This window comes from Parus major, chromosome 20 (assembly GCF_001522545.3).
Source record: "Parus major isolate Abel chromosome 20, Parus_major1.1, whole genome shotgun sequence".
Taxonomy (NCBI): domain Eukaryota; kingdom Metazoa; phylum Chordata; class Aves; order Passeriformes; family Paridae; genus Parus; species Parus major.
The window spans coordinates 8,437,016-8,454,424 of NC_031788.1; the positions used below are offsets into that span (position 1 = coordinate 8,437,016).

General features: G+C 45.4%; 1 protein-coding gene across 1 annotated transcript in view; it reads left to right on the plus strand.

Moving 5' to 3' along the window:
• MYT1 (myelin transcription factor 1) overlaps positions 1–6,611 on the plus strand; it is a 59,309-nt gene extending 52,698 nt beyond the window's left edge. The window contains exons 19-23 of the mRNA XM_015647948.3: positions 32–253; positions 989–1,080; positions 1,954–2,057; positions 2,156–2,299; positions 3,909–6,611. Of these exons, the coding sequence (XP_015503434.1) occupies positions 32–253; positions 989–1,080; positions 1,954–2,057; positions 2,156–2,299; positions 3,909–4,049 (703 nt within the window). The 3' untranslated portion in view covers positions 4,050–6,611. The remainder of the gene's footprint in view (positions 1–31; positions 254–988; positions 1,081–1,953; positions 2,058–2,155; positions 2,300–3,908) is intronic.
• The last annotated feature ends 10,798 nt before the right edge of the window (positions 6,612–17,409 follow it).

Below are 17,409 nucleotides of genomic sequence, written 5' to 3' on the forward strand. Positions count from 1 at the left end.
TGCCTCGCTGTCACGTTGTGTGATTCCGCAGGTGTCCGGTCCCGGGCTGCGTTGGGCTGGGACACATCAGCGGCAAGTACGCGTCTCACCGGAGCGCCTCGGGGTGTCCTCTGGCAGCCCGCAGGCAGAAGGAAGGATCTCTCAACGGCTCCTCCTTCTCCTGGAAGTCCTTGAAGAATGAAGGCCCAACCTGCCCCACCCCAGGCTGTGACGGTTCTGGCCATGCCAACGGGAGCTTCCTCACTCACAGGAGGTAAATCCCGGGGTTCAAGTCAGTGTGAGTGTGATGGTTTTGCTGTGGACAAACTCACCTGCCCCAGGATGCTGCTTGAGCAGCATTCAGCTCCTCATGCAAGGCTCAAGAACTGATGGTTTTGATGCTGAGCTCAGTCAGGCTGAAGTTTACTGAATAGAGAAAATGTGTGGTTGTTTTAATATTCACAGAATGGTTTGGGTTGGAAGGGACCTTAAAACTCAGAATCTCATTCCAACCCCCTGCCACAGGCAGGGACACTTTCCTCAAGACCAGGTTGCTTCAAGCCCTGTCCAACCTGGCCCTGAACACTTCCAGCAATGGGGCAGCCACAGCTTCTCTGGGCAACTCTGGCCTCACTACCCTCACAGGGAAGAATTTCTTCCTAACCTCTCATCTAAATCTCTGTTTGCATGCTGGAACAGAATTTGAGAACTACAAATAGGAGTTGGGTGCCCAAGACAACCAGACTCATCTCACCCTCCACACCTGGCACACCTCCTTTTTCAGGAAGCAATGTGTTTTTAATCTTTGCTTAAAGAAAATTGCTCCCACTTTATAAATGGGGCATTTTGTGGCATTATTCATAAAGCAATTTCCTCTGTACCATAAAAAGCTTTTAGAAGAACTGTCTCGCAGCTTGAATTCCACCAAATGGCACATGCTCTTATGTTGGGTACGTAAGCACCTATAAATACTGAGAGTTTATGAAACCCATTTTTACTTGTTTTTCAGTTTGTCAGGGTGTCCAAGAGCTACTTTTGCTGGCAAGAAAGGAAAACTCTCAGGGGATGAAATTCTCAACACAAAGTTCAAGACCAGCGACGGTAAGATTTTTCACTCCTCTGCTTTGCAGGAGTGTCAGGGTATTGAGTCCATAGATCTTTTCCTTTTTAGACTGGGGAGGTTTCAGCTGAAATCTGGGCACAGGTTTCAAGGACATCATGAACTTTGAAGACCCATTCCTTGTGTTTTCTGGGTGTTTGTGGTGGCATGGTACCCGTCTCACTCCTTGAGTCACACATTTTAAGGGAGCAATAATAAAGAAGGCAAAAGAAGTAATGCTGAAATTTAGATTTTTTTTTTTTCATATATTCACTGGCATTTTTACAAATCCCTTGCAGTCATTCAGCAATTTTCACCTATTCAGGGCTTTTAATACTGAGATATTTCTGGATCTGGAATTTTGTTAGTGATGGCACTTTGCATTTCCAGGGCTATTACTGAGCATTCTGTGGTATTTCACAAGGTTCAAGCATTGAACTTCATAGTTTGGAACCTATAAATACCTGCACTCCTCTAGAAATATTGCTTTATTTTATGGACCTTGTAATTTCTCATCAAGACATGCATTAGTTTTTTAAATGGCATCATTCCAAACTCAGGACTGGAGAGAGTGACCTGACTGTTCAGGACAATCAACCTTGCTGGGTGTGGGGATGTGCTGGAGTCCAGCTGCTCTGCTGTCCTTTGCTTTTGCATTTACATATTGACCTGTTCAAGTATCATTGAACTGTGATAATAAAAATATTAATTATAAAAAATAGGGGAAAAAACTGGCAGGTGAGAGGTATGTCTGGTTTTGAGGCTGTAAAAGCCAAGGTAAGGACAGTGCAGGCAGGAAGGGCTCAGCAGAAAGTTCAACACTTTTGCTCTCCCCAAGAGCATTTGTTGACTGCCCATGACCTTCCCTCCTGCAGTTCTGGAGAACGATGAGGAGATCAAGCAGCTGAACAAGGAGATCAGTGAGCTGAACGAGTCCAACTCGGAGATGGAAGCAGCCATGGTGAAACTCCAGTCCCAGGTTGGTGTCCTTGGCCATGCACTCAAGCCCAGGGGTGCAGGGTGGTAGGGGTACCCCTGCTGAGGGTTGGTAACCCTGCCCTGCTCCTTGCTCCACAGATCTCCACCATGGAGAAGAACCTGAAGAACATTGAGGAGGAAAACAAAATCATAGAGGAGCAAAATGAAGCCCTGTTCCTGGAGCTCTCAGGGTTGAGCCAGGCTCTCATCCAAAGTCTTGCCAATATCCGCCTTCCACACATGGTAAGAAACTTTGACAGTGCTCAGCTCAAGCTGATGTCATCGAGGCAGCTGTGCCAAACCCAGTTCATGATAAGGCTTTTTCACAATTAAAGACTGGGAGAATGTCTTTCCATACACCTATGTGTCCTTTGTAAGATCACTACTTTTCCCTTATCTCTGAAGCTTGCATTATATCTCCCTTTTGTTGTCATTTTCTGCTGATCTCCCTTTGTATCTATTGTTCTGTCTCATTACATCTGGGAGCACTATCACAAAATAGGAAACTTTATCAAGGGCACCCAGTGCCTTTTAGGCTAAGACAGCACAAGCAGAGATCAGGAGGGATTGGATTTCAACGTCAGAAAGATCTTAGAGCTCCTATTATAATGCAGGTAGTTTCAATTGAGTTTTGAATAGCTGGCAGCTAAAGAATAGCATTCTTAAAGAGAGTGTATTTTGTTTAATTTAACAAGGTCTAACAGCCCACAGCATGTTACCATAGAGTTACTGAGAAATGAAAAGACTGCATTAAAATAGTAAAACCACAAAAGGCTATTAATTACCTTCTTTCTATTCCCAGGAATGTAATTACTGTTGTCAAAACCAGGTGTGTGGAGGTGGGGCTCGTGTTGTTGAGGAAGCTGTCCTCTTACAACTCAGAAAGACCACTGCAATGATCAGAGGAATGAGCTTTTGATTTATTTTTTCTTCCATCCCTTTTTTTCCTTTTTCTTTTTTTTTTTTTTTTGGGAATCCTTTTCATTGGGGTTTGTATTTAAATTCAGGCTGGTTGGAGAGAAGCCACCCTCCAGCAGAGCAGTTTTGGATAGTATTCACCCAGCTGCCTAACTGGCAGAAAACCACTCGCTGAGAGCTTTTTTGTCAAGTATTTGACACATAAAGGTCAAATAAACTGTTCAGCAAATATTTTTTCAAGGTTTCAGGCAACTCTAATTAAATGATGCCCATGAGACTTTTATGCTCATTTTACTCCTGTTCTTTTTCTTCCCTTTCCCTCTCTTTTTCCCCCCATTAAGCCCAAGTTAGATACCTGCAATGCCCCTCGAAAGCAGGAGCTGTGCTGCAGAGGAGCTGGGCTGGGCAGCTGTGAGCCCAAGGTGACCCAACTTTGCCTTTGGTTCGCTTCGTGATGTTTCAGCAGTCCTGTCGTCCTCCAGCCCTTCATTTCCATGCCTTAATTCAGCCTCCAGCCTGTCAGGCTGCCTGCACACACTTCACCTGGTGCTGTTAATAGCCCCACAAGGCCAGTGCATAAAATTAAGGACCTGGTTAAGATCCGGCGGGATTAGGGCAGTGATGAGATTCCTTTAGATGCAGCCCTGCAGACAAAAGGGCTTTGACGTGGAGACCTTTGGCTGTCTGTACATACAGAGAATCATGGAATTGTTTAGGTCAGAATGGACTTTAAAACTCACACTGTTCCAGCCCTCTGCCATGGGTTAGGACACCTTCCACTAGACCAGGTTTCTCCAAGCCTGGCCTTGAGCACTTTCAGGAATCCACAACTTCTCTGGTCACCGAAATACGCAGATGATTTATTACAAAGACTCTGATTCTCTTCCTGTTCTCCCACTAACACTTTTTTATTTGGCTTTTTTTTTGACTGCAGGAGCCAATTAGTGAGCAGAACTTTGATGCCTACGTGAACACTCTGACAGACATGTACACCAACCAGGAGTGCTACCAAAACCCGGAGAACAAGGACCTGCTGGAGAGCATCAAGCAAGCTGTCAAGGGCATCCAGGTGTAGTGCCGTGGGATGGAAAGCAGCAAGCGAACAGACTGTAAGATGGAACCTCCCCTCCAAGTATTCAGGTTTACAAGTTAAGAAACTTGTCTAATGAATGAAAAAAATGAAAAAAAAAAGGACCAAAATGTAACCAAGAGGCCATTTCTGAGACATGGAACTGATCAAACTCAATGTTCTCGTTTACTTAACTTTGGACCTTCTTGAGAAAAGTGGGAATTTTTCTACTTGGACCACAAGGTAGATCAGGATGGAAGGTTAAATTCTCCAGTAGGCTGTGGGGCTTGGTAGCAGGTGAAGAGCAGGCATCTTCCATGAGTTGTCTGCTCTTGCAGAATTGATCCAAGGGTTAAAATGTTACAAGAACAGGGTCTTGTCTGATCCGAGACTAGTGTATGACTGGCTTAAACCCTCATGTTGTCTATGGTCGTATGTCCAGATCACCTACTCACACATGAGTTATGTTCTATGTTGCTACAAGTGCTGGAGCTGCAAGCTACCTGTAAATCTGAACCTGTGCTGGGCCTCCCAACCCCGAAGTGTTCAGATATCCACTGGGCATGGGAACTCTGAAGTATTATAAAGTAGCTTATTTTTATTTTCTGAAAGAAATCCGAAGAGCAGTTCTGGATCTCCAGTGGAAAGCGCAATGGAAAAAAGGTTCTCAGGGAAGCTTTTGGAGTTTGCAACTACAGTATTCCTTTGTCTGTCTTAAATATGAGAGTAGCTATTATGAATAGGCCAATTCCAGATATTTCAAACAGAAGAATTTCTTTAATGTGTCATGGTCCGGTGTATATGATTTTTTGGAAATCTGTTTGATGACAGTTCTGGTTCTTTTCATTATTGTGATCATCCCTACAGTGGCGCAGTACTGCCAGTCCAGAGATCATACATCAATGCCAGAGAAGGGTTGAGATTCTGATGAACAAAGCAAAACAAATCAAATCAAAAAAAAAAGCAAAAGCCAACAAAAAGAGAGATGTTAATTGATGGCCAGCAAAGTGCTTACATACCATGAACCAGGAGTTGATTCCTTACATGTATCCACAGGGCAATGAGGATGGTTTGGTTTGGTGTTCTAGGATTTGCGTGAAATCGCAGCGCGATCGCCATACTACAACACAAAAAAAAATAAAAAAAGAAAAGGAAAAAAAAAAAAAAAAGCATTCAGGTATTGGGAATTTTTCCAAAGAAGCAGTTATAAACAGCTGGGCACACGCAGCCCTCTGTGCACTTAGAGAACAACTCTTTGAATGTCTTTGGGGTGATGCTCTGCAGCACTGCTCCATGGCCAGAGCCGGCTGTCACCCCACGGGGCTGCTCCTCACGTTTGCTCCCATCAGGAGCTCGCTTCCTTCTCCAAACACTTCAGTGGGGAAAAACCCCCCGAGGGACCCCGGCGTGGGAGCATCCCACATCCCATATCCTGTATCACTCCCAGCCGTGGGGCAGGCAGAGCTGGGGAGGATCTTGTTGACCCCAACAGAAGGCAAGAGTGTGGTGTCATTTCGAGCCAAATCCTGCAGATATTTAGGGTATAATTCCCAATTTGGAGAAGTCAGTGGAAAGTCCCAGTGACTACCATGGCCACTGGATCTGGCCTGGAAGCCCATGAGTGGCTTGATTGGAGTTGTTCCCTGTGTTAAGTTCCATAGGGCAGCTGGCCTGGGTGGGTTTGCTCCCACACTTAAGTGTTTGCAGGATCAGACTCCACGAGTTCACTTATTTTAGAACCCATTCCAAGTGCAAAAATACAAAAAAAAAAAAAGGGAAAAAAAAAAGTATAAAATTTGAGGTGTTAAAAACACAATGTTCTTAACATGTAAATAGAGTCCAAATTGATTGTGACTGCAATTCAGTTAGTATTTAAAAGTAGAGAAATTGCACTTACTGGAAGAAAGAGAAGAAAAAAAAAAGTAGTTAGTTTAATTATCCTGTAAATTATTTAATTTTGGCAAGATGTATGTAATTTATATTTACAACACCTTATGTTAACTTTTTGCTATTTATTTAACTTTTTTATTTATTAATTTTATACTTATTTTAAACTGGACACTGCACCATAGAAATGAAGATAAAAGAAGCAAAAAAAAGTTAAAAATTAAAACTTTTGACCATAAATATGATATTCCAAAAAAAAAAGAAAAAAAAGAATAAAACCCCTATCTACAACTCCTACTTGTAATTTTGATGCAACCAAGTTATTTTTTATATATTTTGTTATTTATTCTTTTAATGATGGGAATTTTTTTAAAGATATTTTATAACTGAGACATTTTGATAATTTTTTGGTTTGTTTTTTTGTGGGGGCAGGGGCACTGGGGGAAGAGAGACTTTTTCAGTTTTTCTTTTCTTTTTCATTCGTATTGTTTCAGGCACTGATAACAGGAAATAAAAATTCTGTATTTATTATTTATTTAATATTTAAGTCGGGAAAAAAAATGAACTGTGCTCTTGTTGTATATTTATTTTGTCGTTTGTGTGTTGGTTATGTGATGACTGAGTACCTGTTTATGTGAAGGAATACTGTTAATATTTAAATAATAAAGAGTCACATTGAAAGTTATAGCAGGCTACATGTTATTCTGTGAAAACGAATACTGTGATCTACTTTCCTCAGGAAATGTATTTTGCAGACAGAACTTCCTTATGTACTGGCAGGGTTATTTCATAATAAAACCCAGTTCTGTTTGTGACTTTAGTTCCTATGGTCTTTCTTCGAGCTGCTGCCAATGTGTCCCCACTGGGCTTTGTCCTTGTCCTGCACCACGGCTTGGGGGTGGTCAGCGTGGCCCTGCTGACCTGAAGTTCTAGCCAGGGACTGTGCACCTCCCACCTGGCTCTTCCCACCTCCTGAGCTAGGAGATTTCAGGGGAATTTAGGTCTGGTATCTCTGAAGGCTTTGGAGGACAAGGAGCTGCCACCATCCAGTCAGGCAGGTGCTTAAAATCCCACCAGTGCTGAGATGGGAATCAGAAGTCTCAGGAAGGCTGGAGGCAGAATTCCTCTGGGCAGGACTTTCCCCCTGAACCCCCAGTGCTCCACATGCCCACACCTCTACTGTGGAGACAGGCTGAGAGAGCTGGGGGTGTTCAGCCTGGAGAAGAGGCTCTTCCAGTGTCTGAAGGACATCCAAGAGGTAGAGAGGGACTTGGGGCAAGGGCGTGGAGTGACAGGACAAGGGGGATTGGATTCACACTGACAGAGAGCAGGGCTAGGTGGGATATGGGGATAATTCTTCCCTGTGAGGATGGTGAGGTGCTGGTGAGGTTGCCCAGAGCAGCCGTGGCTGCCCCACCCCTGGAAGTGTTCAAGGCCAGGTTGGGCAGGGCTTGGAACAACCTGGGATAGTGGAAACTGTCCCTGCCCATGGCAGAGGTTGGAACGAGATGGTCCTTAAAGTCTCTTTCAGTCCAAACCATTCTAGGATTTCATGATCTTGTGTTTTGTTCTCCCACAGGTGGTGTGTGAGCAGAGCCGATGCCTTCAGAAGCAGTACAGGAGATGCCAGCCCTGGGATTCAACAAAGAGATGGACACTTTTCCCTCCTGGATTTCCAAAAAAACCTTCAAAACCTGATTTTTGTCAACAATATTTGCTCAGTTGCATCAACCCAACTGTGATGTTCACAGATTGCCCTCCTGGAAGAACAGAACCTTTTCTCTGGTAAGTGTTCATGTTTTGAAGCTGTGGCAATGAAGAGAATTTTTCACTGATCACTGTGTTGGAGACATAATTTCTAAAGTTGGCAAAATTCAGTTTTGCTCTGCTGTAGCAGAGGTGAAATAAGGTAAACCATGTTAAGGCCATTTGGAGCTGTGTAAATTGGATCAAATGGGAATTTCAGGCAGGTTCATCACCAATAAATTCAATTGTCTGATTAACTGAACTGAACTCCTCTGTCTGTCTCTGCACAGAAGCACAAGCACTGCTGGGTTACAGCAGAAGGAGGTGGCCCTACCAGACACAAAAGTGAAGGGGCAGAGTAAAACACATCCAAAAAGGCAAGAACTGTAGTCAGAAAAATGTAGAGAAAAGTTTGGGTAGAAGGAAGATTTCCTAAAGCCTTTCCTTGAGCATGTACATGTCCATGGGTGTTCACTGGAAGTTTTTTCTGCCTTCATTTACTGTCTGCAAGATGTCCAGGTGCAGAACAACTGGCAGAAGCTTAGGACAGGCTTAGCACCCCTTAGCCAGTGGTCCCTGAGAATAAACACCACCAACAACGAGGACTGCTGGAGATGGAGCCCAGCTTGCCCAGGAGCCCCAAGAATAAAGTCTCTTTGAGGCTTTGCTGGACTTAACTTGGAGTTGAAGGGATTTTGTCCTTTTCTCACAGGAGGAAAACCAGTCGGACTCACGTTCACCTCACCAGCTGGCATGTTGTTTTCCTGAAGGGCACATAATTGTTTTATGGGGGTTTCGCTCGACTTTGCAGCGCCGAGCAGTTCCTTGTGCCAATATTTGATTATGATGATCGAGCTAATAGATGTGCTCGCCTGTCCTTCCTTAACGAATTGGCTGAGCTGGATAATAGAGCGCTCAGATTTGTGCTAAATTGCAGCTCGGGGAGCCATCACTGGGAGATGTTATCTTCTCGGAACTGGCATCCTTTATCGCAGGGAAGGGAATTGAATTGGTTTAAGACGGTGCACTGTCAGTTTATAGGTGTGCTTAGGAGAGCGCTTAAGCCTCTTCCAACAGGGCGTAGGGTGAGAGCAGAATGTCAGAGTGGGCCTTTGGCATCAAGGATGCCAAGGGAAAGATACTTGTCAGCATACGGTTGTCTCTAAACACATCGATAAACCATTGACTAACGAGAGTCATTTGGCCTCACTGATGCCGCTGTTAATTGTTAAAAGCTGCTAATGACCCATTCCTCCGGTGGTACCTTCCACTTGTCAGCATTGACCTAATCTCTCCCAGAGAGGCGTTCCAGCCACGGCTTTCAGCTGTAAGCAGAAAGAGGGGGGTCTTTCCCAGCTTCGTGCATTTTTCTGGTTTTTGTTCCTCTTGTCCCACAGATCCTCTAAGTGGAGGCTCAAACCACTCACCCTGCTCCCACAACCAAGGAGTCCTGAAAAACGCACAGCTGGGTGGTCAGGAAGGGCTTGCCTTGTTCCCATCAGGCTACTGGGGAGAGAAAGCAACTTTGCTCTTCAGAGATGCCATTTAGCATCAAATTCACCCACCTTGGGCCGCAGAAAGACAATGCAGATGCTGGGGAGCAATGGGATGGGCTGGAGATGACACTGCAGCCAATAGAGCAGCCAACAGAGCTGGAAATTGCTCCAACAACTTGGTTGGATTCAAAGGCTCTGACCTTGTTAGCGCACTCAGTTCTCCTACACTTTTATGAGAAGGTATATCCTGAAACGACCTCCTGCTTTGTACAGAAGGGCTCGTGGGATGGAGGCTTTGGAAAGCATGAGGATGATGCATTCCTCAGACAAATAGCTCTTGTTATTCCAGCTGCCTCCATCCACATCTCTCAGTGGGATGAATAAACCAGTAACTCTTGTGAAAACGGTAGTATCTGTTTTAAAGACATTTTCGACCCTATCAACAAGGAAGTATAAGAACCTCTAAAGCCTGCCTTCAAATCTATGACTGCACTGCTCTTTTATTTAAATGACAGGGACTATCTGTGATGACCCAAAGAAACATGAGCCATGAAGGAACAGAACAAGGACATCTCTGCCTGAGCTTTCCCAGAAGGACCTGAACATGCTAAGATGCCCTCGCAGCATCCTGCCCACCACAGGTTAACACCAGCACATCCTTATCAAAACCAGGATGTGCCAGAACTTTTCCTTGCCTCTTCCTTACTCACAAGTCCCAAACTCCACCTCCACCGAGCACAAGGCAATGGTTGAATGGTTTGGACTCAAACAGGGGACAACCTGGCCTTAGCACTGCAGGGAAGTGGGTTTTGATAAGCCAAGTCCAAGATCAAGCTCCTCGGGTTTTGCCATTTGTTAGAGGACTCCTTCTCTGGCTCCAATATTTAATAATCCAGTCTAACCATGCTGAGGCTGTTTAGCAATTAAATAACATAAATCCAGAAGCTAGATTAATAAACAGTCTGGTCTGTCTAGAGCAGTCTACAGGGTGGAGAGATAAAACTATAAAATATTTATGACCAGCTTGGGGATGAAGTCATTAATTTAATAACTACCCATTGCTTTGCTTCTTACAGTTGTTAGGAGTCTGAAGGTTGCAGAAGATTAGGTGGGAAACTTACTGCTTCCCTGCTGAGTGGAGCCTTTCCCATGAAAGCCAGAGCCCAGCTCCCATCTGTCACCCCATTACGTTAGGAGGTGGTGAATATATTACTGTGCCGCTTCCCAAAATAAAACAAAACAAAATTTCTGCTGGCCACATGGCAACCCTCCACGGGATTTACTGAGAACACTGCCCTTTGTGCACAAGGCCACTTCCAACAGCTGTAGAGATGAAGGCAGGAGGATCTTTGACCATGTTCACGGCGTGGCTCCGACAGTGAGCACGGCCCTGGCAGCGCCGCCAGTGCAGGTGCCTTTGGGGACCACAGCTTTGGCTGTCTCTTGTCCTGAGAGGTCGGGAGCACAGTCTGAGCCTCCCTCATCAAGGATTTCTCAGTGGGTCTGCACGTTTTCAGGAGAGGGAACAAGAGTATTAGTTGGGTCCCTGCTGTGATTTGATATTGGGGAGCATCCAGGACTTAGATCCACGCATCCGCTTTGCAGTGATTATGGCTGCAGCCCCCTGATGAGTGTGCTCCCCTGCTGACAGCTACAATTTGCAGCAGTGCTGTAGCAAAAGTCATGGGGGGAGAGAGAGGGAGGGAGGGTGGCTGTGTGCCCTTGGCATGTTTTGTCATCGGTTTCATCCAGGGAGAGCAAAGAGGTGTCAGCAGAGGGAGTGGGGTTTGAGCAGGAGCAGTGTGTGGTGTGGGACATCACTGCTGGTGAGGGGCTGAAACACTGCCAATCCTCCCCTGACTGCACTGACACCAAAGGTAATCAAATTCCCTAAATAATTGAATCGAATCATTAGCCTGTTTTGTAAAATAAATAAACTAAAAACGGGCACAGCCTGTGAACACCAATCACAGCATGGATGAACACAGGGGTGCAGCCACCCAGCCCTGCCTGGCCTGTGACTGCTGGGAGTCACAGGTGTGACCCTTGGGAGGGATCAGCTCCAGCAGCACTGAGAGCCCACCCCTGCTTGTGAGAAGGGCAGGGGAAACAGCTCAGGGAGTACTGCAGGGTTCTGGGGGCTCCTGTTGTGGCAGAGCTCAGCCACCAGCCCTGGAAGAGCCCCGTTGTCCATCCCTGATCCTCCCCCAGTCTTAACGAGCTGCAGAGCCACAGGACTGATCCCAGGCAAAGCAGAAGTGAGTGGGAATCCTAAGTGAGTCCCTTGAGGAAGTAAGAAAGGTCAACAGGAGAGATGGTGGCCAGGGATGGAGAAAAGCATCTGTGCTGTCCAGGTGAGAAAGGAAAACAGCAGCTGTAAAATAATGCTCTGGCTTCTGAGGCTCCCACAAAGGAGATTCTTGCATGAGGTTTGTGGGTAGCTCAGAACAGACAAGTCCAAACCTGGGTGTCCAGGTACTAGAGATAAGAAGTTGTGGATGGATGGATCAATTGCAATATCTTGGCCAAGACTTTGTACCACAGAGTGAGATTTTAGGGGTTCTTTTAGCAGGGTAGGGAGGAGAAGGAAAGAGAGAGAGAAAATTCTTGTGAATCACAACAACACAACTGCAAGATATTTCTATTGTCACCCCAAAAATAACAGAAAGGTTTCTGCAGAACATTCACCTCAATTTTTCTCTCACAGCAGACTAATTTGAAACTGTCAGCAGAAGCATCTTTGTCCTGACCATGCTGTACTGCAGTACACATCCAGCACAGGCAGTCCAGTATTGTGTCATCACATTACCCTTTCATTTCTCTTATCAATGCTGCCATTCAGTTCCAATCCTTATTCCCAGCCCTTATCACAACGAGCCAAAAAAAGTGCAGAACATCAGTCAGGAGGGGAAAAATAAAAAAGAAGAACAGGTGAAATTCTTATTTTGTCAGCTAAAATAGTTTCTAGATGAGCTCTGCCCACAAAGAAGCTGAAACTTGGTGATTTATTTGCCAAATTTTACATTTGTTCCCTCTCCCCCATCTCTCCTCTCAGCTCTGAGCTCAAAGTGGAGTCCTGACATTGCAAAGTGTTAATAGAATTAGTCTCCTGCTATAAACTGTTCACTGGGGCTTGTTAGCTCAATTGTTGATGCTAAATTCTTATCAGCAGAGCCACTTAAAAGAGCATTAATCAAGAAAGGCTGAACTCCCTGCCTGGGTCACAGAAATTTAATTAAACCCCAAGTAAAACTGGAAAATCATTTTGAAAAGAGAAGAGATGAATGCAAAATGTTTTTCATCATTTGACTTTCCATCTCTGCAGTTCAAACCCTCAGCTGTGATTTCAAAGGGTGTTTTGCCACAGCAAAGGCTGAGGGAAACACAGAAAATACTTTCCTCAGTGCCTCCTTTAATACAAGGTGCTGGTGCTCATCCAGGGTAAATGAAATATGGAAACCCACTGATTAAGGCCTGTTAAGGACCTGCACCCACAAATGCAAAGGAACAGGATGAAAGCCCAAGTAACACAGTGATCTCCTTGAGTAAGGTTTTGTAGTGTTTAGGGTTGTGTCGTGGTTATTAATTTATGGATTTGCATCTATTTTCCATTTGTTCTGCAGAAAGTCTCATGCAACAAACCATTCATTTGGCAGATGCAGAGAAATATCAGTATTGGTACGACCTCGTGTGGGATATTGTGTGTAGTTTTGGGATATCTCTTTGGAAAAAGAAAAGATTAATTTATCCTTGAACAGGTGCGGAGAAGGACTGGCAGAGTGATTAGCAGAACTGAGATCCTATCTTAGGAGAGGAGATTAAAAGAGCTTGGCTTGTTTAGCCTAGAAAAACAAAGGTTAAGAGGGGATATGATTACTTTTCATAAATACATTCAGGGTGGGAGGAAGGGGAATGATTTATGTTAGAGGATAGTGTGCGGGAAAGATCAAATAAGGCACATCTTGGCCAGGAATAAATTTCTACTGGAAATTTGAAGATGTTTTCCTGTTGCTGGAGGAGGGAGGTTTTGGAAGGGCTTTCTGAGCAGGATGGATGAGCCCCTGTGGTCTTTGAGGGGACAAATGTGGCTGGCTCAGCCTGACCAGTGAGTCTGCAGGTGGGACACGTAGGACTGCCAAATTCAAAGGAGGGAAGTGTGATATGGCTGCCATCTGATGGCACTTTTATTATTTATAAATCCATAAAACCCAGCGATTTTATTTAATCCATGAATCACTTGAAAGATGTGGGAATGGTTTTCTTCCTCCATCAATATGAAAAGCTTGATTTCTGAGATTTTTATTTGGGAGCTGCCTCCTAAATCACAGCAGATGGGCCACAGCAAGGCAGCAGAGAGGCAGGACAGACAGCTGGGCTCGCTGGTGCTCCTGGCAGTACCAAGAAAAGATGAAACACCTCTCTGCTCCATGTCCCCACTGTCAGGGATGTCTGGTGACACCTTCTCCCACACTCAGCCAGGCTCCAGCATCTCCTGGCTGCCTTCCTTCGATGACACACTTAAGTGAGATGAATTCAGGGCTTTAGGAGTCCTTTTTCCATGTGGCACTGGTTATGTGCGGTGCAATCCAGTGGAAATCAAGACATATGTTCTTCCTCTTGCTTCAGCAATTACTCACAGAGCCCTGAGATGAAGTGAAGCAAGAGGACACACACACACACACACACACACACACACACACACACACACATTCATATATATTTGTATAAATACAGAAATCCTTTGCATGGGCAGGAGGATCTCAAGCGACTTGCTGCCAGGGTGTTAATATCAATTCTAGTGTAAATGCATATGTCTGCATGTATTTGCATATATGCATGTGTGTGCATATGCATATATAGCATATTTGCATATGAAAGTGGTATAGAGCCAAACTGACCACAGAAAAGGCAAGACAGCATATTTTACAAAATGAAAAAAAATGGTGAAAATATACCCCTAAGACTTAATGCTCCCCCAGCTCTTAATTTATGTGAGTCCTCCTGTCACTCACTAATTACCCTGTTGACTTAACCAACCATCTGTATCGCCAGGCTGCAGGTCAGCTCAGTCTGCTGGGCTCTGGTTTGGGGGATAAAATGCATTTCTGCTGTTTGATCTTCCAAATAAATGAAATCAACTCGTTTTAACTCAGCATCACTAAGTGTTCAGAAGTTAACTCATGCTGACCGTTGTTCTGAAAATATTTATTAAAGAAATTGCTTTTAAAAAATGAAGGTGGAAACTGTAAAACACGGGGAAATAAAGACAAGGAAAATCTTGGCTTCAGCTTGGCCTCGTGAAAATCGCTCGCTCTCAGCAATTATCTCAGCTAATGAAGGATGGAGACTGATTCTCCCTGGTAAGACTGTGGCTGCTGAGAGTAGGGACTTGTGCCTGTGAGGGACCCTGGCCTGCCCCAGCCCAGAAGATGCTGAGGTGCCACCTCCTCACCCCGCAGCAATGCCTGTACTGCTGGGGACACCTTGTGGTGCACGGCTGGGACAGAAATGCTGTGATTTAAGTGCCACCAGGCCCTGCTTTCCTAATTCTGCACCGATTTTCCCACTCCCAGGGGTGCTGGGGATCTCCAAGCCAGATGTTTGTAGACAGGAGAGAGTCAGTGATCTATTGCTGACTAACTCCTGGTTCCGAAAGCCCCAAGGAGCTGTGAGGAAGAAGGGAAGGACTTTGTAAAGAGCAGGGAAAGAAGAAACACAGTGAATCAGCAGCTGGAGACCTGTGGAATGATGAAACACCCAACTCTGTCCTTTTTTCTTCTAAATGTGGGGATTTTTGCAATATTATTGGGCAATTTTTGGTATCCTCCATAACTCAAGGCCTGTGCTCTGACACCCATGGAGGTGCTTTCAGCCACAGCTACATTCTCAAAGAAAAGAGAGAAGAAGCAGTGGGAAGCTGGGGACGAGCCCAGGGAGCAGTGGCAGTGTGGCTGTCTGGGCACAGCGTGGCACGAGGGATTTACAGCAGAGAAGAGAAGGAGTCAGAGGTGCAGAAAACAACCTGTCCCTTGGGGATGACCGTGTCCTTTCAGCTGCTCCCTCCCTGTGTGCTCCTGACATGTCTGGGGAGCAGGTAATGAGGTGGGGACCTGCAGTGGGTAAATATCCTCCCTGTGTGCTTCTCCTGGCTAATCCCTGTAATTCTCTGGCAGGAAACAGAAGCGAGCCTCACTGATCTTGGCAGTTTAAGGCTGCTGGGAGTCATGAATACACCCAGGAGGGGACAGGGTATTTGGGAATCCCTAAAGCACTCCTCAAGTTCTTACTGGGCTTCCTGAGGACTCGTTGCTGCCAGAAAGAGGCACAAGCAGTGCTCTCCTCTGCCCCTGCGAGCTCTCTGCTGACAGCACAGCTGCTTCAGCAACAACTGCATTTATTTATTTTTTTTTTAACCCAGCTTTTGCTTTAACAATTTTTGCACAAAAAAAAAAAACAACCCAAAACCAAACCACCAAAAAACTGAAACCCAACTGCTATTTTTCAAGTGATTCCAGCAGCAAAGGGAGCAGATGCTGAATGGAATCACACGTGCAAGGAGTTTGTGTGTCCTGCGTTTGCAGTTTCCAGTGTGTTGCCATTATCCCTGAGCATTCTCGGAGTGAAAGATGAGGAGAGTGCAATCACCACAGCCTGTTTCGGTTGAATCAGCAAGGAGGAGTTTCAGAGCTGGCTCTCCACGAATAATCCCATTCTCCCAGGCAGCTGTCTTCTGCAAAATGAAAGTGCAGACATCTACAGTATTACCCTGTGCCTGTTTGCAGAGTCTGCTGTTATCACGTTAATGAAGGGAGCTGAGATAATCACCTTAAAGCATAAATAAATCTCAGATGCTGATTCACTTTCTCCTATTGGAGTCTCATTTACCAGGGTAATTCTTATTTTTTTTTCTGCTGCAGGCTTGTTGTGTCTGCCAAGACAGCTTTTTTTTTTCCACAATTCATCTCCAGAGAACTTGAATTAAGAGGCCTCTTGTTTTGTTTCAGTTATTCCTTCTCGTTTTGCAGTCAAGGCCAGTCCAGACAATTTTATTTTATCTGCAGCATCAGCCAATGCTGGGTGGCTCACCTACACGTGAAAACATACACACAATTTTAGAGGATAATTTCTCTCAGTCTTACACAGGTGACAGGAGACACATTTTCCTCAGGTCAATGAAGGAGCCCACATGGGTGTGTAAAATTAAAACTTGTGGCCCAGTGCTCAGTTACAGGACAGAGATCCCTCATGACGAGAATGACAAGTCAGATATTGTCAAGTTACACAATATTCTGTGTTTTCTTCAAGCCCCAGCCCCTGGTGAATCTGCATCTCACTTATTTATCCCTCAGTAAATTCACATCTGGCATTTAAGCTTGCAGAAAAAAACAGAACCATAATCTGAGCATGTGACTGAGATTGGAAGTTCATTGGCTCAAAATGAAAACTATCAACCACTTCCCACTACAATTATTTTTTAAATTATTAATTAATTATTAATTATTATTATTATTAATAATAATTAATTATTATTAATTTTAAATTATTATTAATTTTTTCCTGAATTCCCACTATTTCTTCCCCAGTTCCCATGACTTTTCCCAAGCCTGAATAATGATAACAGAGCATCTGCTGCTGGCCAGGCTCCACACAGGAGGTTTGGCTGCTGTGTCTGAGCCAGCAGCTCACTGGCATGGCCCTGGTGCCACCAGAGCTGGGACACGGCACTGCCACAGCGCCACAGCACCGGCACAACTGGGACAACTGGGCCATCAGCTGGAGGAGCGGGTGTGGAGATGAAGCCTCGTGCTGGGAACAAGAACTTTGGGAAAGGCCGGGAATGGAGAAAAGCATCCACGCTGGGATGGGGAGATGTTCCCAGGAGCTGCGCCATGGGAAAAACCAGAGTCACAGCCTGCGCCTGGTCATGGTACGTGACACTGAGTGTGCACGGCAAGGTTTTGGTGGCGGGGTGGCTTCTGGGAGAAGCTGCTGGAAGTTTTTCCCGGATCTGATGGAGCCAATTCCGGCTCCATCCCCGGGACTCCCCTCATGGAATCAGCCGTGGTACAGTCCAGCCCCCCGCGCTGGCTCTGCGTGGTACAGCCCAGACTGCGCCCCCCGCAGGGCAGCAGTGGTGTGCTCCCTTCCCCCCCAGCCCGCGGCGGTGGAGCGTTCCGCGCATGCGCAGTGCCGCGGCCGCCGCTCAGCTGGGCAGTGTTTACAGCCCGAGCGCGCCG